The sequence below is a fragment of the Poecile atricapillus genome, chromosome 11 (assembly GCF_030490865.1).
Source record: "Poecile atricapillus isolate bPoeAtr1 chromosome 11, bPoeAtr1.hap1, whole genome shotgun sequence".
In the NCBI taxonomy this organism is placed as follows: Eukaryota; Metazoa; Chordata; class Aves; order Passeriformes; family Paridae; genus Poecile; species Poecile atricapillus.
Window position 1 is genome coordinate 11,688,576 of NC_081259.1, and position 20,820 is coordinate 11,709,395.

At 39.4% G+C, this 20,820-nt stretch overlaps 2 protein-coding genes across 5 annotated transcripts in view; one reads left to right on the forward strand and one right to left on the reverse strand.

Moving 5' to 3' along the window:
- DMXL2 (Dmx like 2) overlaps nucleotides 1-2,138 on the forward strand; it is a 47,978-nt gene extending 45,840 nt beyond the window's left edge. For all 4 annotated transcript variants that reach the window (XM_058846672.1, XM_058846674.1, XM_058846673.1 and 1 more), the window contains one exon: nucleotides 777-2,138. In XM_058846672.1, coding sequence (XP_058702655.1) covers nucleotides 777-986 — 210 coding nt within the window. In that variant the 3' untranslated portion in view covers nucleotides 987-2,138. The remainder of the gene's footprint in view (nucleotides 1-776) is intronic.
- Nucleotides 2,139-2,249: 111 nt separating this feature from the next.
- Nucleotides 2,250-19,503, reverse strand: GLDN (gliomedin). Its single transcript, XM_058846676.1, has 10 exons — nucleotides 19,234-19,503; nucleotides 15,789-15,840; nucleotides 13,614-13,631; nucleotides 12,888-12,995; nucleotides 12,560-12,706; nucleotides 11,813-11,938; nucleotides 9,062-9,142; nucleotides 8,854-8,979; nucleotides 8,055-8,205; nucleotides 2,250-4,753 (listed from the first exon to the last, which is right to left on the reverse strand). Exons 1-10 carry the CDS (start codon nucleotides 19,501-19,503, stop codon nucleotides 4,294-4,296), a joined length of 1,539 nt encoding a protein of 512 aa, XP_058702659.1. The 3' UTR covers nucleotides 2,250-4,293.
- Nucleotides 19,504-20,820: the final 1,317 nt, after the last annotated feature.

Genomic DNA, 20,820 nt, shown 5'->3' on the forward strand with positions numbered 1-20,820 from the left:
CTGTTGGACATTTCGTTGTAACACAGAGAGGGTGCTCAGCAACTTCAACATTGTGTGAAGTTTCTGTATCACCAGGTTCTATTTTTTTCTCATGATGCTGTAGCCTCAGACAGTTACTGAGAGGTCAAGAGTAGCAAGAAACAAACACCAGCATGAAAACAAACAAATGAAACAAAACAAAACACCCCCAGAAATACAGTCCCAGTTTAAAAAGGGGCATTTTACCTGAATACTAAAGGAAGGAAATATGACATGGTGAAGAGAAGGTGAATACAGTTTCTTTTCTTTTAGCTGGAGGATTGCTTAACAGGGGCTTTCATGGCCTGGTCTTGATGAGGCTCCTGCTACTTAGGACACAACAGGCAGCCGTGCTTCCCACCTCTCTGCGTGCTTATTAATTGTGCAGCTTAGTCTCTGCAGCATTCCTTAGCAGGAAAGCATTCCCAGCTGCTGGAAAGCTGACAGTAGTCATCTTGGATGAAAATGCTATCCATTTCTGCAGCTTTCACGGGGGGAAGCTGGGAGGAGGACTCTGATCAGGTAACACAAGGTAGCTTCACCCTGCCCAATACACAGCTGGTCCACAGTACGGCAGTCTTACACTGCATCAGGAGCCTCTCAAGACTCTTGGACTTGTAGTAATTGTTGCAATGAGGGAACAAAAAAATCCTTTATCTTTGCTGAAGAGAGTTTAGAACAGCCAGGAATCTGAAACATTAGGGGGGACAATACAAATCCTTTAATATTCATCTCCTTTTGTCACTCTTTTGATACAGGTGTGGAGACTGACTGGCTACAATTTAATTCATTCATTTAAAAACGAACATGCTAAGCAATCCCTTTTCAGAAATATTGGTGCTGGTGTCACCCAGATTGAGACTGTGCAAGGCAATCGTATCTTCTCCTGTGGAGCAGATGGCACGCTGAAAATGAGGGTTCTTCCCAATGCTTTCAATGTACCTTCAGGCATTTTTGACATTCTGTAGCATTCTGTGAGCTAATCATGGTTTCTATAATGTCCCTATAAGTAGCTAACAAGACAGTGATATGCGCTGTGGAAAGTGCATATCACTTTCCCATCAAAGCAGTTACTGCAGCATTAAGTAGTGTGGGGAGAAAACCAACACTTTTCCAGTAGGTATATTTTGAATATGCCCATAAGGATCACTGGGGTGGAAATGCACGTACTGGATTGTAAAAGCAAGGAATTCAACCCAGTATTGTTGGTCATGGGGGGGTTATTGCTCAGTAACCCACAAGCTGCATTTTGTGTTGTAAAGATCCTGACAGTTGTCAGTCACTTCACAAGCACTGTGGCTCTACAAGTCAGTAAGCATTTCTGACGTGATTCTGATTACTTTTATTCCAGTTTTTCCCACTAAATGAAGCATGTATACAACTTCTCATTGTAAAATAGTTTAGTTTTAATTAAGGGTACTCGGTGTATTTGATTTCTGCAGAAAGTGTAATGGATGCAAATGCCGTGGAACATGTGCAATCAAGGACGTACTGTGAGAGATGTACCATTTTATGCTGAGATTTTTTTTCCCAGTTAGTATTATTGCACAGTTGATACTGTAACTTGCACATCGACATATTTTTAAATGCGATGGGGTTTAATTTGCACAGTATTTTCCTTTCTTTCTGAGCTATGTTTTCTATTGAACACCTGCCTTTACTTTAGGAATGTATTGTAAGCACTAAATGTTTGTAGTGAAGACATCCAGCATTCTAGTCAGCTTTTAGTTTCAAAAATCATTTGTCCAGAAAATACTTCATTAAATGAAGCTGTTAAGAGAATACAATGGAACATATAATGCCACATTTCAGATGAATGTCAGGCTTTATGTGGCCAGCTAGTAAATAGTGGATAAAACTGGTAATTAAATTATTACCAGAGTATATTGTATAAACTATGCAGAGTTCAATATTGTTTGCTTGTAATATAACTAGCTACTGTTGTCAGATGTATTTTTCTGTTGTAAACAAAAAACAAGTTCTCCAAGGACTGGAATGGATGTCTGTGTATTTAAATGTTAACAAATTGTCTTATTCCTCCAATGAAATTTTGAAGTCTGTGTTGTATTGTAAGATATACTGGAATAAAAAGCACCTTTCTCCAAAGGTGATTTTAAATTGCAGCCTGTGAAGTAGGAAAAGTATGAAAAGAAGGAAGGGTAAATGTCACTGTTTAGTTTTCCCTTTGTAAGTTAAATAAATTACTTTTATTTCATGGAACAGCCCATTCTAGAACTCTTCCTTATATTTAAACAGATTTATCTAAATCTCCAGTACATTGACTGAATACTTCCTGAGTTAGCTTTAACTTGACCTCAGACTGTACTGAAAAAAGATTAGCTGTTTACATTTTATTTTCAGCTGTTCTTGAGAAGTACAAGGTTAACAGAATTAAGTTCCACAGCTGCAAGAAGAGAAAAGAGGTAGAATTTCCTGGCCTTCCCTCTCCAAGAGGTTGATTCAAGTGTTTCAACAATGTTGTGCAGAAGTTTACCATGCTTTGAGATGGGTACATTATCTAGAAAATATCACATCTGACTTGAACTGTGTTTGCCCGAGTATTTTGCTGACTTTGTGGGTATTTTAGCTGAAAATGTTTGCTTTATTAGTACTACAATTCAATTTTTGAAACAACATCACAATCAAACAAATATGAAAAAAACTACCAACCAAAACCCCCACACCCCCACAAAAAAGTCACAAGCATCCCACTGAACTGTAACTCTGGAGTGTGAAGTGTCACACTTTATACAGGTATAGATAGAACTGTTAGTCTGTGAGTTTTGATGCATACACTAGTTCAAAGTATTAAGTATGATTTTGTTTTTCCCTTCTGCATCTCTCTCCCTTAGCATGCAAGGCCTTAGTGATAACAGCAAGTATCCTGAGAAGAGCCCAGCCATCCCTGTGTCACGCACTGGAGCTTAGCTGCAGCAGAGGAATTCTTCCAGCACATTTGCTAGACAAGGTTCTGCAGGCACAGACTTTCCCAAACTCATTAATCCCTTTGACAGGGCCAGGATCACACAGGTATTAAACAGCTCAGTGCAGTTCAGGATTTAAATAACACTCTGCTTCTAAATATTTGGGTGCACTCCATGAACTTTAGCAATATGCACAGGCAGCTTAGAAATTCAGGTAGAGATTTTCCAAGAGCATGATTTTGAATCTATATACATAAAAGAACAGTAGGGATTTTTGTTCCAATGTTAAATTTAGAAATCTGAAATACCAGAACAAAATTAAAATCAAAAAGTTCCTATTATTTCTCACCTCTAACTCTCAAAAATTTGAATGTGAATTGAGAGTCTCTGACTTATGGTTAACAACAGATTAAGTCACTAAGCAGTATGATGATTCTAAAAACAGCAGCAAAAAAAGTATACCCTTCATTTTATAATTTCATTTGTATGGATGAATGTGGAGACATTTTATTTTAGAAATATGCCTTACTGTAATTAAATAGTTATAAGCAAGTTATACTGGTATAGTTTGCATGGCAGTGAAAGCCAAAGAAGGGTCTGCAGCAACACAAGAAACTCAAATACTGTTAAAAATGAAATTTTAATCATAAAGGTTATATCTTTAATTTTAAACCTTGCTACTTTTCATCCAACTCTCCATTTTAGGAATAACTCATGTTTGTTCAGTATTTAATGTCATTATTCCCATTTTCCTTGTACTTTAGCTGGATTTTGCTTTTGATTATTAACACTTGATTTGACTTGACAAATTTAAACTTTTTGCTTTTTTTTTCCTATTTAAACAAGTATTTCCATTCCCATTATTTTTAACAGCTTTAAATCTTTGTCCAGAAAAGATGGTCACAGAGAGTCCATGGAAATTAAATGAAAGTGACAAAGGTATTTGTACATGAAAGTTCATTATTTAGATGTTTAAATTAGAACATCATCACTGACTAGGAAATTATTGTAGTGAAGAGGAATGTAAATAAGAGTTACAAATAGTCTCTGCTGAGCACGACCATGGAATAATCAATGTACATTAGACGCAATTATCAGCTGAATAACGGGGAAAACAAAAGTATGTCTATGCTGTGTGCCAGCTATAATAGTGAACAACATTTTTTTAAAAAGATGAGGATGGCCTATGTAATTGAAGTGTGTTTTCACAAAGGCACCTGATCTCCCTTTTATACACACTCACAAACCATCATCAGGAAGCAGAAAATGATACCAAGTGAAGAGACCCCCATGTATATATCACAGAGCTTTAAATAGATCCTTTAGTTAAAGGTGGCATGTGAAAATACATTCATCTCCCAAAATGGACTGGGTATACCATTAAACTCCCATTCTCCCACGTGTACAAATTCTTGTCTCGCAGGCTGTACGAAAGCATAGCAAGAACAGACTGTGTAGACCGTAACTCAAACCTTGCATCAATCTGCTTCTCTTTCAGTAAATCAAAAGCAAAACTTACTACCATGTCCTTAGTGTCAGTAACATAGAGAATGCCACACGCTATGAACGCGTTACCAGCCTTGGACTTTGGGTAGGTGGTATTGATGTGCCGAAGGACTGAGAATGTTTCTTCGTCAACGTGCGCTACCATTATGTTTTCATCAGTGCTTGAGGCATATATAATCCAAAGACCCTTCTCATCCACTGCTATGTTGAAATACGTCTTGGAGTTAGAGAAGAGGTAGTTCCGGCCATGGTGTAAGGCATTTTTGATGGGCAGCGTGCCCAGCGAGGCTTTATCGAGCCCAAATCTGAAATGAGATACAGCAAGGATTCATTACAGGGGATCAGAGCTCACCTCCATACACACAGGGTGGTGAATCACTGATAGAGGTGTTGTTGAAAGTACTTGTTCAAGGGCCATTCTGATGTCTTTTAAGATTAAACTCTCAAAGAACCTTCCAAAACCCCAGGAGAAAATTAGAAAGTAATAACCAATCTGAAAGGTGCACAAGAGCATGGAATTGTTTTGGTAAGTTTCACTTTATTTAGTCTATGAGTTGTATTATCGCTAGGATGAAAGAAGCAACTAAAGGAATGGGTATGAAAAAGAATTGGATAGCAGGGGAAGGCCCAAAATTGGGAAATGGAATCTATACAGAAGTTTGCTTTGGAGTAGGTGGGAGCTAAAGAGAGAAAATGTGATTGAGCAAAGCAGCAGGAATACTGGGCAGCTTCACCTAGACTTAGAACTCCTCTGATGAAAACAGTTCAGATAATGTGGTGATTTACTCAAGTAGACATCAAAGGAATAAAAATTCTACTTTTGCAGAGCCAAAATTGTGACCTTACGCTGCCCTCAATGGGACAGCCTGAATACTTCTATGCCTGATGTATAAAATTGTTTTTATTCCTTGAAATTCCTTAATAGGTTGATAATCTGAAGGCAGGAACAGTGAGCACTTAAGTCATGTTCCTCTGCTGGTTTAGGAGGGTAATCAGCTCCTCCCAAGACACTGTCAGTATTTAATTACCCAATAACACTGGGCTTCAGCAAAAGCAGGGAGAGCGTGGCTTTATCTTTTTAAATAATGCCCTCTGCAAAGAAGCACATTTCAGTGTATGACTTTTCTCTCACTGTATAGCTCCATGCTTCAAACAGAGGAAGAAAAAATGCTAGTTAATAAAGAAATCTGCTATACTTGCAAATATATTTTCTGAAAAGACTGGCTTAATCACAGTTCAGATCCAGGAATACACAATACTGGAAGAATAATTCTTATGTTTAAGAAGCATTGATAGCATATATTGGAAAAATCATCCTAAGAAAAGTCAGGAATAACCAACTTAGATAATTTCCCTCAGCTTTTGTAGAACTCACATCTGCAGCAACTCTATATTCCAGCAGCACATATGTGCAATAAAACAAAACAGTTAAAGGCTGGAGGAGATTTGAGAAATACATGTGTCAACCCTGTTAATCTTGTTAATTGCTTCACATGTGTAAATAACCTCATGCAAGGGCTAGAAGGACAGTCCTTAACAGGACTAGTCTCTCAGAAATGTAGATTTTTTTCAGGATTCTTTTCTATAAAAAGCCAACAAGATAGAAAGCATCTCAAAATTCATTAGAAATACACAAATTCTGCAGCACACCCCACCCTATCTTTTCCTGTTATGTGTGAAAATCCTGAAGGGAGAAAAAAAGTGAGGTTTCATTCCCAGGTTCTCTTGGGCTCCCCCAGTCAGGGACAATCCAGGCTGGAATTCCAAATGGTTCTGAAATTCTTTAATCTTCTGACATCTTGGGGTAAATTATATGATATAGTGTCATAGTTTCATCAAACACCAGAACTCAAGCTATACAAACAAATTTCTGATCACTAATATCAACAAAGTCAATAAAAAATAACAAAGATAGTAAAGCATGTTATGAAACAAAGTAAAAAGAATGAAACTATCATGATGTTGGGGGTCTGACCATCATGAGAAAATCTGCCAAAGGTCAGACAAACCTAGTTTTACCAGCTTTTAAATATGATGAGAAATTCCTTTTGAATGTTTTTTTCAACATTTACAAAATGGAATAACCAGATCCTCACCTATGCTTTCCATTAAAATACATTTCCATTAATACAACAACTCCCAGAAGTTTTTATGGAGCCCAGATTCAAGGACTTCACTGTCACAAAATTCATAGTGCATCATTCTGTCTGTGCTGAAGGTAAGTAATCTCAGAGTGAAGAACAGAACAGAAAGGCCATTTCTCAGCAGCTCCTTGAGAGGATTTGAAGATTCCACAGATAGTTTGTGTTCATCTGTATGTGAAAGCATTTCCTGATTAATGGTATGCAAGCAAAGGGGAGGAATCTCTGCCCTATCACAGTGTATTGCTTAGACAATGATGGTCTTTTACAGACCACCAGAGAAATAGCTGAAAGATGTTTAAAGGAGGCTGCAAAAAAGGGAGCTCATGCTTGGCAGAATAAATATTATAGAATCCTTGCAGCTTGCTCACATTCCTTGGCATCCACATGAATATAGGAAGGCAGCACTCACACCTGCTTGGGAACAGACATCAAAGTATAGTAAATGTTCTTGGCTCAGACATCAGAGTCGTGTAAGAACATGAAAGCACAAGCAATCTTTCACTTGCCCTTGGACTGTCTTTGGCTCTTCCCACAAGGTGAGATTTTGGGGTTGATTTGTATTGTTTGTCTCTGTCCTCAGTAGAAACTGAAACAAGAGATGTAATTCCCAGTTCCAGTTCAGGGAAATGTATCAGGAAAGTAGTAGAAACTTCTTATTATGAGGAAATCAAACTCTGGAGCCACTCCTCCCCAGTGGAATGTGCAGTTCTCCAGGTCACCCTGTCCTCAGCAGGTGCCTTGGTGCATTCCCTGCTGCCGCCAGGCAGAGCAGAGCACAGCAAGGGCTCTGCAAAGCCAAGTTTCATGAGTGGGCCATGGTCACAAAACCACCCACCTACACCTCCTACACTGCAGCTGAACCACTTCTGACTCAGATGCAGGTAGATGCACAGCTTATTCTTCTAAATCCTTTCTTCTGGTACCCAAATTCCTTAGTCCTCATTTCTTGCTGTGATTATGAACACAGCAAAGAATCCAAGCTGAAGAACACCCACAGCAATGTAATGTTGGATAGAACCTGCTGGATCCCAGGGTAGCCAAGAGGAGAATCTGTTGTTCTCTCTGCACATGGCATCTTGTTCACCCTGGGGACCCATTGCTCTATGGCATGGTCACTGCAGGGGTGAACCTGAGACACAGGGCTGGCTGCACAATGCTTAAAGAGTTGTCACAGCAGAGTAGTGGTCCTGAGCTACTCTCCCAGTTTTCCCACAACATCTGCACACACAAAGTGGAAAGCTGTTGGCCCATATTCTATTTACAGATTGGAAAGAATGAGTTGTTCTGCTCTGGAGAGAGCTCTGAAACATTCCTCCATTCTTCCTATTTAGGTAGGACCAAAATAAACACAAAATGCTACAAGGAGAATTGTCTGTTTTTTGGAGGTTCAGCTTTGGCACTCTAACCCATCGCTCCTCCTTTCACAACTTCACTTGTCTTAGGCCAACTATCTTTGACTTACTTCAGAATGACATTGGTTCCTCCCTTCTGATAGTAGAGATGATTGTTTTGTACTGCATGACCACATCCATAGAAGAATCCTGTGATGTTGATGATCCTGTAGCTGTCATTCAGCAAGGCATTGGAATTTTCATATTCTTTTATATAGTTTCCTAAACAAAGGGGATAACATGCTGAAAAAAAGGACTATCATCTGACAAACAATTGTATGTGTGTTTTCAAAAGATTCAACTTGCTGGAATGTGAAAAAAAAATCCAGAGACACACAAAAAATATCTATAGAAAAGATGATCAAGAGCCTGCTTCCCAAAGACCTAATGGGCCCTCATTCTGAACACAGTTGATGTGTATACAGAAATATTTCCTTTTCCCACTTAGGTCCTGGACATTTTCCTGCTCTAAATGTAGCTCATACATTTGTCTCATTTGCATGGCCAGCTAAATGAAAAGGCAAAACTCTGAGCTGCAATTTAGGGAAGTAAAGCCACAGGAAATGGAAACTCTGGAAAGAAAAGGATAAAAAGCCACAAACAATAGACATTTAAACTTGGATCTGGTAAAAAAAAAAATCCAAACATCAAGCTATTTTCAAAATCTTCTGTTGACTCTGAAAATGTCTAAAGATACTACAAATGCCTACAATCATATGTATAGTCAAGTGTTACACAGGTAATATGGAAAATGTTCTGAAAAAGATGTCGGTAAAAGCTCATCATTCGCAGGAGTTTGGGCTGAAGGGATTAAGGAAGCAGTGTCAAGATCACCACAGACTTTTGGTCAGTGACTACTACTAAAAATACCTGAAAAATGCATGGTGAGCCAAATCCTTTCATCACTTATGTTTGCAGGTTCCCTCATCCAAGTTCCAAACGTTTGCTGTACATTGACAAAGTGAACAGGACTTCCTACAGACGTTATGACACATTCTAGTGGGAAAAAAGCACATGTCCATGATCTGTGACACTAAGAGAGAAACGTGCACTTGAGTCACACTTCATAGCAGGTTACCAGCTTTTTTTGAAGGACCTGGGATTCTGTCTTCAGTCTTTCCAGCGAGGGTATCATCATTTGGTACAGCACCTGTCTCACCTAGGGTGGAGGGAGAAAGAGAAGAATGGCACGTTTTACCCTGTTTGACATGACAGATTGGCACACATCAGTGACTCCACTAAAATAAAGGAATGACAACTGGGATTTTGCTTCATCTGGAAAAACAAATGTTTAGGTTGGTGTGGTCAAAAAAAGTGATAAAACAATACTTGCTCTCACTTCTGCTAAGGAAATGAAGTGTTCAGGCTGACAGTCAACTTTGAGGAGTAACTAATTAAATCAATAGATTTAGTTCCTGAGCTGTGAATTTCTGAGTAGCCACTTAGAAAGAGTGTTGCCTTTTTTATGAGCTGAGGTAGCTGGAAATGGCTGATTTAATAGTAAGACCAAAAGCATTTTCTTGGGAAGGAGTAGTTGTTAAAGTCAAAACCTTCCTGCACAAATCCCCAGAGAACAGCAGAGAGGCTGCATCCTGCAGGTAACACAGAATGTTTTGCTCATGTTGTTAATGCCCAAGACAGCAATAAAGCACTAACACATGCACTGAGTACATAATGCATGAGGTTGACATCCATGCACTAAAGAAGCAGGATGAAATACTAAGGGTAATGACACTTTATATTATACACATAGAGATGGTTCACATTAGAATCAAACAGCTGGAAATATTTGTCCCAACCCCACAACCATATAAGGAGTAACTGGCTGGAATTTCTCTTGTCATTCACTGTTAAAACAATGCCTGAATTAAATTATTTATGGACCCTTTTCTATAAAGCCAAGTATCTGTTCTGCCCTTAAAACAATGTGACACATTTCAGTTTGCTTAGAATGAATAACCATGGAGAAAAGTTCTCAGCTTTTTGCTGAGGTTTCATTGTAGCCTTGTTTTCTAATTCTGTTCTAAACTTTTATCTCCAGCATTTCACACTGCTTGACACACTGCAAATTTTTTAGACTTTCATTTTCATTGTTGCCCTCTAATATATTTCTAATATATGTCTGTGATGAAGGTTAAATGACAAAGATAGTTAAAAATGGGAAAAAAATATAAAGTAATGCTGAAAGAGTACTATGACATTCAGGAAAGAAAGAACAGATAATACTGCATCATTGTTTTCTCCTTTAGGTCATATCCTCCTTTTGTTCATGCAGAAGAAAACTACTCCAAGATGGAGCAAGAACAACATGTATTTCTCCCATCCATTATCTAGGGCATTTGGTGAGATGACATTGAAAGTTTGCACAGTGTATCTCCAAGTAAGGCACAAACAGTCCACCCAACCATGGTAAGCTGAATGCCTACAGCTAGAGTTTACCAATCCCTCGAGATCCCCTTCCAGCTTCTCATCCTAAAATATTTCCAGAATATTTCATAAAACAAAATCACTCAACAGAAATTATAAATTGCAACGTACAAGTTGATTTTTCTAAGGCTGAGTCTAATAGATGCAGTTGGCTGAAGGAGCAGGTGCCTGTACAGCAGTTTATCTAAAACTATAGGATAGCCAAGGGCCAGGTCAGTGTTTGTAGCAGAGCTGAGGGCACTATTTGCCTTTGAGAATATTTGCAATACTTCCAGCTGCATAGATTAGAAAGCAACTAAAATTAAAGAGACAGTTTTCAATCAGAGATTCTTATGGGAATCTTTCACTATTTTCTTTCCATCAAAAACCAAGATTAATATCCTGCTGATTCCTATCATAAAATATTCTGGTTGAGAGTTAATGGAGTTTAAAAGTCATTAAAACTATTCATTTGGTCTGTTGGGGAAGGATGGAGCAGAGATATTTTGTTTCTTTCAGAATTCACTAACAGTACCAGAGAGAAAAAATATACCTGCACTTCCAACTAATTATTCTCACTCTTGAAGAAATTAAGTTTTACCAGATTCAAAAATTTAATTTGAAAAGTCAAGCTTTGTATTCTTATGCAATAAGTTAATTACAGTTGTAATTCAGCATATGTATTCTGTTTCCTTGAAAGAGAGATGAATATTTAATTACAAAATCTGGATTATTCATTGAATTTTGGTAATAAGATCTCATGGTTTGCTGAGTCATAAAACATAAAAGCTCATTGAGGAAGATGTCATCTTTGCAGAGTTATTTGAGTGTAACTCCCATTTTCACACTGTGATTTAGAATCCATCAGAGAGCTTATCCTCAAAGCATTTCAGTTTGTTTCAACACTTGAAAAGAGGCCACCTGAGCAAATGGCCCAATTATCTCATACAACAGAAAATGCATTCTTATGCATTTCTGAATTTCAAATAAGATGAAATTTCTGCTCCAGCTCTCTCCTGTCCATTGTAAGGAGGCTCTCTGGGCTCTGTTCTGACACTTCAATGTCTGGAATCAGGGGTTTACATTTACATCTAAAATTAAAAATTCATTATTGAAAAGCCAAACATTTCAACTGCATTTCTCTTACTTTCCAAATTTATCCCATCTAATAAAAAACACCATTTGTAAATCCTTTGCCTGAGCATTAGCAAAACACAATTAAAAGACTAACATGAAGGTAAGCTGCTGCGTTCTTCAAATCAAATTTCAGCAAAGCATCTGAGCACATATTCAGCTTTAAGCTTCTGCAGTTTTAGTGATGCCAGAAAAACTAAACTCATGCTTTCTGTTCTGTGAGCCTTGAAGCAATGGTTTAATCTTGAACATGCTCATAATCTGGAAAAGAACACTGGAAAGCACTAACCTGTGTTTTTGCTGCTGTAGATGTTCTCCTGAAGCTCCACTTTGGCTTTACCTTTACGTTTACCTGGAGGCCCTGGGGGTCCAGGAGGTCCAGGGGGCCCAGGTGGTCCAGGCTCACCTTTTGCACCTGTGTACAAAGGACAGTGTCAGGACACAGCCCTTCCCCTGGCAGCAGAAACATGCAGAGAACTGTACACAGGATATCCACTCTCTTTAAGAGGTTCCTGAGTACAGAATATGGTGCAATAAACTCTCTGAAATGCTGTTTGCTAGAAGATGAACCAGACAGAGCTTCACAAGGACTAGGACATCAATACATTTTATCTGTCTGGATTACAGGGCCATTAGAGAGTCACAATTTCAGATGCTACACTGCTGTAATTTTACACAGCTTATATTTGGCTACTTCAAGTACTCATGAGTGGAAATCTGCCCTCATTTTCTAATAGAAATATAAAACTACACTGAAATAAAGAGCAGGAGGAAGTCAAGTGTATGAAAGCATTCTGGAAAGGGTGGAATTCACATACACCTCAACCCAAAGGCCAAGCAGAAAGGTTTTTGTGAAGACTCTCATTGCAAACAATCTCCTGGGCATAGCAATACTCAGACTATATACATAAACCATATTTATACAGGTTGGTCCTGCCTTTGCAGATCACATTCATACTTCAGAAGCAGAGCAGAGCATATATTTTTCTGTCAAGTACACTGTTGCAAGAGAACTCCCAAGAACACTTTTCCTTACCTTCTAATATCACATCATTGTTTGCATCCCCCTTTTCTCCCTTGGCTCCTCTTGCACCTTTTCCTCCTGGCATACCATCCTTGCCAGGCAAACCCATTTCTCCTGGTTCTCCTTTCTGTCCTTGATCACCTTTTGGTCCTGGCAAACCTAGAAATAAAAACCATTTCAGTATCAAGAGCACTGTTCCAGTATTAAGCACCATTAATACATATTTTTACTACAAACCATATTCACTCTATTTATATTTTTCACCTGAATTTAGCTGGATAGCTGTAACTTCTTTGGATTTAAAAGATGCATTGCAACCTAATATGGAGGGAAACTGTACCTATTTTTCCTCTTTTTCCATTTATTCCTGGTTCTCCCTTTTGTCCTGGAGTTCCTGGAATTCCATCTGATCCATTGTAGCCAGGCAGTCCATCAAGCCCAGGAGGCCCTGATCAAAGCAAACAGCACAACTGAATTTTCACTGTTGAATGCAAGTTACCCTGAAATCTACTATATTTACATGCAGCATATTTAGATATATGTATTTAAACCCCAGAAAAATATAACTCATACTTTTCTGATACAGAGAATTACTCCAAGCAGACCCACAGGTTAAGCAGCGCAGAAAGAAAACAAGTAACCATAACACAGCCTTGCAACCACCTGAGTGAGAACTGAGGCACAATTAAACAAGAAAGGAAGAAAAGTCATGGGGGAGGTGGAAGGGTGTAATCAGTAACCAGTGTTTTTTAAAAAGCTGGTTTTACTGTTAAATTATAATATCCATTTCCTTGGAGGTTAATATTCTTAAACATCGTAATTTGGTTTTGATCAAATGTTCTACTGCCTCCACTAGAAAATTAAAATGTCTAAAACCTCCCCTCTCTCAGAAGGGGCATGACTTAAATACAAGCATTAGAAAGGCAGGCAGTCGTCCAACCCTCCCTTAATCTAATTAGCAAAGGAAGACAATTTTGTGAAAGGTACCTTTCTATATTTCAGTATTTTGTACCAGTAACTGTTTTGATTACCCCCAAATGTTACTGCAATTGTCCAAGTGTCTTACCTGGGGGTCCTGGGGGGCCTATAGCAAGAGAGGAAAAACAACAACAACAACAACAACAACAACAACAACAACAACAACAACAACAACAAAAAACAAGAAAGAAGAAATTGTTAATTTAACCTAGCAAGAAAACAAAATACTTCCAAACTGAACTGATCAGCACTAGATCAGAACAGCAAAAGAAAATTCTTCAAATTTCAAAATGAATATCTAACTGCATTGTATTATAAATAACTAGCTGAGCATTAGGAGTAACTGAGACTTACCAGAAAAGTAACACATTTACATATACAGGTTTTTCTTTTTTCAAATTGCAATTGATAAAAGTTTGACAACAACCTCTGCAATGCAGCCTCACTGTCACAGGCTTTGGTGCCTTCACAAAGCTATGGATGCAAGATACAGTCAAATTTCCTTTATGTAAGTGTTCTCCAGAAACCTGTTCTAGTGGAAGAATATTGGCTTTAGAGTACTGATGAATAACACAATTAAAAATCCTGTCGGAAATACAGATTAAAAATACATGCCACACTTCTCTGTGTTCTTCATTGCATTGGTATTTCATTGCAGTTCAGGACTCAGACTATTTAAATATGACAAAAAAAATCTTGCCATTCCTATCAACAGTCAGGCTTTTCACATGTGATAGCTCTCCAGTCTGGATCGAGCTTCCCAAAGAAACTGGTTGGTACATTTAGAGATTGGACTTGCTTCAGTCATTCAGCAACTTGTAATACAGAAAAATCTGTCTCATTCTCTCACATAGCTCAGATGTAGGGCCCTAAAGAGAAGCAAGCATAGCAGGCAAGAACAAAGGAAGATTAACCAGGACATGTTTGTGATTTATCATCTGTGATCCCCAAACCACATTAAAAAAATTTTTTAAATGGAGAACTACTTGGAGAATACAAAGGTGACAGTTGCAATTAAAGAACCAAATTAACTCTATGAACATTTTTATCCAGCCAAAGTACTCTTATTTCAACCAAACTTTTTATAACAGAAAATAACAGTAATTACTAGATTTCCCTAAAGATGACAATTTTCAGCATTAATTACAAAGCATTATGAGTAAAGTGAAAACCATTTTACAATACCATAATAGGAATCATCTCTTTTAATCAGTACAGGCAGTAATATCAGCTAACATCTCTCTGCCAGTTTCTCAGTAAATGGCCATTTCTTCCACGCTATGTTACATCCATTATTACACTGAATTACTCCCTCATCCCTAAAGCTGAGGCTCCTTGTACAAGTGTAAGCTACATAAGAAAGGTGCTTGAAAAGCAATAAATGTCATTGAGGTCTACAGCAGAGAAAGCCACTCCTTTAATGGTGCTAAGAGAGAAAAAGGTGCAAAAGGCACCAAGTAACATGAGTTCACAAGTCTGAAGCTCAAAAAAACAAAACTTAGATTGTCTGTGGTTCAGCCACTGTTGCAATCAGAACTGATGTACAACTTAAGAAATATTTAACATCTGTGTGTAGAATGGTAATTCTCATTTATGTTTAATCAGTTGAGTCAAATGGACCTTATTGCCATTTGCAAATTCAAACCAGACAGCAAGTGAAGCATTTTCTTTAACTCATAAAAACCAGCTCCTTTCTAATCTTCTCATTTCCAAAAGGAACATAACTCATTCTGTGGCAGACCTCAAAGCTGGACCATAGCTCTTAAATTCGCTGCTACCAGACACTCTTCACCAAAGCCCACAAAACTTTTCACACCTTCTGGTGACAGCCATCAGCAGCTCCAGGTCCTCACTGGTGATGTGTGAGACATCCTGCAGCTGAGGAACACGAGTTCACTAAGTGCCACTGCCCCACTGCAGCTGTAACAATGGCAGCAAGTTTCTACCCCCTGCATGTTCCTCCTGTGTTAGGCCTGAAGTGTGACATACACAAAAATATTATGACTAAACCTCGACTGGCATTTTAAACACACAAGTCTAAAAGATTTGCTTATGAAAATTACATGAAAGAGAAGTGGCCCCAAGTAGCATCAACTGAGCATTTCTATTAAGAGGGTACAGATGTACCCTTTGTTCCCAAATATTTTTTAAAATTCTGCTAAATAGCAGTTTTTTGACACAGTTATTGACATCAGCTTCTTTGAAAACACTGATTTTATGTTCCTGGAGATAACATGTGTAATGCTCAAGGCAACAAACATACCTGTTAAGCATATCCCTTTTGTGCTGTTACACAAATCCACCATCACTCGGACCTAATATTGCAAAGAAATTAAAGTTGAAAACAATGTATTTCATAAAAGTATCTGTTCACTTGACCTACAGAAATAATTCCTAAACCAAAGATACAGCTGGGCCCTCTATGCTTATTAGAATAAGCTATTCAGAATGCTTTAACACTGTGACACCATCCATCTCTTTGGGCAGTGTTTCTCTCATAGAACTCTGCTCAATAAACCTCAGTTTAATCCTTACTGAAAATATGAACAAAATATTGGGCAGACAACTCCATACATCACTTACCCATTAAATTTCATACATTGCTGGAACACATGTGGTTGTCCATGCATGGACTCTATCAGTAGAAGGTATTAAAATCCAATATCAGCCAATAAAAACCACATTCAATTTTATTTTATACTTGTATTAAGTGATGGAAACTTTTCTAATGTAGCATATCCAAGGAGAAAGATGACCTGTGTTCCAAGTAAGCAATTTCTTATCTTTGAATAACCAAGATGTGCAAATGTGAAATGGACCTTCATCCACTCAAAATAATTCAAGCAAACAGACAAGACTATTAAACCAAGCTGGAAGACATATTCATAAAGATGCTTTTAATCTAGAGTAGACTAAAATTTACCAATACAGGAGTCATCTTTACAAAATACACAGTCCTTGGCTGGGCAAACATTCACATTACATGTCCTGCATAAGGAGAGTCAACACTAGAACATTTTGCAACTCATCAAAACAAACAGCAGAAATAAAAATATTATGACCATGAGCTCTGGAAGTTCCTCAACTCTCTATGGGAAAGTTTAATGTTTATAGCCAGAAAATAAGGGTCACTGTTTCAGGGCTGTGCAATGTGTGATAATTTATGAACCATTTACCCAGAGCTGCACATTTATTGATCTTTGCACAATTACTCTATTTACAATTAATGGCATGTTCTAGTCCCAAAAGACAGAAGGAACAAGTGCAAGGCAATCTGAAAGGCAGATTGAAGTTTAATCCTAGCAAGGTTATTTGCCACTGTCAATCATTATTTTTAAAATTAATGCATCATTGGTTTCAATTGCCAAATGTAACAGACTCAAACAGAGGACAATTAGTTTGATGGAAAATATCCATTTGCTGCAAAACCAGACTATATTTGACAATGAGTTCCTGTCCTGTCTGATACATACCAAGAATGATTCCAGACTGTACTGGAACGGTACATGTAAAATTTTAGACTCAACTTAAATTAGCTGAGAAGTGCTAACTGCTTTTGAATATCAGAATACGCTTGTTTTCTTTCCCCTCACACTCCTCAAAAACACTCGGCTCCTGCCCTGTAATTTGTAAAATACACATTGTTTACGTGCACTCCAATTCTAACTGCATTTTAATTTAAATAGCTCTGTTGAGGTTGTTGAAGTGGTTACAGCTTGCTTTGGGGCCCTCCAATTATCTCAGCAGCACTGCTTTATCAGTCAGTGCAGCTCAGGTGACAATTAAAAAACAGGACCCTCAAGAAGTGCAAATAGCCTGTGATAGAACCTCCAGCCTAGCTATGAAAGATGAGCAGACTGTTCACAGCCAGCATCATCACTAAGAAAAGCTACAGATAAAAATATCTTATTTAAATGCTAAAATCTCAGTTTTCTCATGGAGAAATGGTGTAAAAATTTAAAAAAATAAAAAAAGAGAAAACCTAAACTATTAATTATTACTCAGAAAATTGGTAGCCATCATCTCTTGCATTGTCTGAACTCACACTTTGAATCTTGCTGGCCTGTTACCCTCCCATCAGCCTTTCTGCAGCAGCAGATTTGCCAATTCCCTATTTTTACTGTCTTACAAAATAAATATACATATACTTAAATAAGAGGCCCTGAACAAAAAATATACTTATGTTGCATATGGGATGTGCAGAGCAGCAGGACACTGATCCCTGAGGGGCCCTGCAGAAATGCCTCCCCTGCCAGAGAGAACCTGCCCAGGCCAAGTGGACATTTAGAGGTACAAGGGGACATTTAGAGGTACAAGTGGACATTTAGAGGTACAAGGGGACATTTAGAGGTACAAGGGGACATTTAGAGGTACAAGTGCAGCAAGTCTGGCCACGTGCTGTTCAGATACACACAACATGCTCAGTGCTATTTGGAGAGGACAATAAAATTCATGCAATCCATACGGTTCCTACTGACAGCAGAGTAGCACACTTAAAGGCCACTGTCAAAATTATCCAGACATGCACCTGCAGCTAATGATCCCAGTCTGAGCACCTAGCAGTAAATGGCATTGACTGCCTTCAAGCCCTGTCAGGATCAGAATCCTTTCCCCAGTAATTTTATTTGTGGATCTTTTGGACTCAAAGAAGCAATTCATATCAGATAGAGCAAAACAAACTGCAGCTGCCAAATTCAGGGATGACTTCCTAAAAAAAGTTATTTAAAAGACAGTTTTGAGTACAAAACCATGGGATTTTACAGATTTTTACTTTTTGCAGAAGTCTTGTACTACAAATTTTAAACTCAAAGCATAACAACTTAAAGGGCCTAACTAAAAAAAAAATTTCTAAACCCCAAGTAATGTCGTTATCAAAACTCCATGCTTTCAACACCTGTACTTGACATTCCTTAGTCCTAATATTAATGGAGATGTTATCACTATAAAATGAGGACTGCAATAGTTTATTAACAAAAGTGCCATCAGAATATGACTGAAGAGGTATTTTCTGTAAATATTTTTTTAAACCAGCAATATTAATACATGAGTTAAACTTTTGTGCACCTAGACCTGCAATCCTGCTGGGGCAGTTTCCACTAAGGTTCCCTCAACAGTAATATTTTTCTTGCATTTCTTCTAGCTCAAAACTCAAAAGCTTTCCAAACTATTAAAAATTTTTTCAACTATACAACCTGTGTAATTTTTCAACTACATGACATTAGTTCCTACTGAGCAAGATCATCTTTTCACTGAAGTGCAAAAAACCGTGCTGTTCTGCCAAAGAAAGAACATACAGTTCTCCTGATCCATCAAATACCACCTCAAATGTAACACTTACTGGAGGAGCATTATCAGTTTCAGAGAGGTGTCAGGTGATGCCCAGTGCTTCATGCTGAGATGCTGAACAGCACAAGACACACGGGGGTTCTGTTAGTGGTGTTAGTTTGAAAAACCGCAAACGTTGGAAACGGGAAGGCTTCTTATTGCGACGAAATTTTGGCGTTTCACTAAACCCCCAACTTCCCTCCCTTCGCGTAACTCTGGTTTGTGAAGCGGGCTGGCACCCAGCGCGCACGGAGCGGGCAGAGATCGCTGCTCGCGTTCTCTCGGGGCGAAGCCGCCGCGGCAGCAGCGAACGCGGCTCGGCCGGGCCCAGCCCCGGCTCTCCCGCCCCCCCGGCCCGAGCGCAGGGCCCGGGGGGCCCGTACCGGCACCATGGAGTAGGTGAGCATCATCAGCATCTCCTCGCTGTCGGCGCGCACGGGGCCGCGGCCGCGCTCCCCGCGGCGGCTGCGCTTGGTGCGGGCGGCGGGCGCGGGCAGCGGGCCCCGCTCGGAGCCGTTCCCCGGCGGCTCCAGCTCCCGCAGCGCCGCGCCCAGCTCCCGCCACTGGCACAGCAGGAACAGCGTGCCCGCGGCGCTCAGCGCCGACAGCAGCCCCACGGCGGCCAGCAGCGCCCGCCCGCCCGCAGCCTCCATCGCCCCGCCGCGCTCCGCCGCCCGCCCTTTATCGGCTGCGACACGGCCGGGGCAGGGCAGGGCAGGGCAGGGCAGGGCACGCACCCCGGCTGGGCCAGCTCATCTCGGGCACTGCCAGAGGGGCAGGAGCCTGGCACGGCCCGTGATCAGGCGTGCTCTCAAACCAGTGACATTGTACACGGCTTTTTCCGGGCGTCAAGCTGCATAACAAAAATCCCTCCTTAGATAGATCCTGCCATCGCACAGATCCCTGGCGCGGGTCCTGCGGTCATACCATCACTTTGCTCTCTTACAAATATCATATGTCATTCACTTATTAAAACTGACCTGTCGCTTTAGACTTTCGAGTACAGACCTTCCCCAAATTACTACTGCTAAACCTTCTGTGACATGGCATAGTTTTAATATAACAAATTTTGTTATTGGTTAACTCATAGGCAGTTTAAGAAAATTAATAACAGTATATAGCAGAACCTGACCGAATACCAAGACTTCATGAAGAATGTGGAAGCTCTTGAACTCAAAATACTTTCCAAAAATGTTGTTTTCAAAGCTGGCTTTTCAAATCAAAGCCATGCACTTTCTTACACTGATACCACTTCAAATCAACCTCAAGAAAATCCCAGATTTTGAATGCCAAGTTTGCTACAAGACAGGGCTTTGATCCTTTGTCAAAGTGACAATTCTCTGCTGAAACTGATCACGTACATTTTCTCTCCATTCTAACTATTCCATTGACCTGTAATTCATGCTAATCCCACAGTACATTGACTGATGAACTCTTAGCTCAAACCAAATCTGAATTTAATACACTCACTTCTGCTACAGCTGCCTAAGCACAGTAGAGAAACAGAGACAGGAAAACAACTTCATCATATTAAATTTCTCATCTTCCCAAAATAAAAAATTACTGCAAAAAGTGCTGGTGTCCTCAGGCATTGCATCAGAGACTCTTTCCTTATGAACCTGCCACGACAGGTAGAGGTAGAACAAGATGAAAGAAGAGGGAACAATCATTCCATCTCATCCCATGACAGCAGATGAGACAGAAGAAAATCACCCTACACCCAAAGGCATAAGGCTTATCAGCACAGAAACAAAGAATAGTTTGGGTGGAAAAGCACCTATAAAAGTGACCTAACCCAACCCCTCTTTCAAACAGACCAGGTTTCTGAGAGCCCCATCCAACCTGGCCTTGAATGTGACCAGGGATGGAGCACCTATCACCTGTCTTGACAATCTGTGTCAGTGTTTCACACTTACTGTAAAATATTTCTCCCTTATATCCACTCCAAACCTACTCTAATATATTCTAAG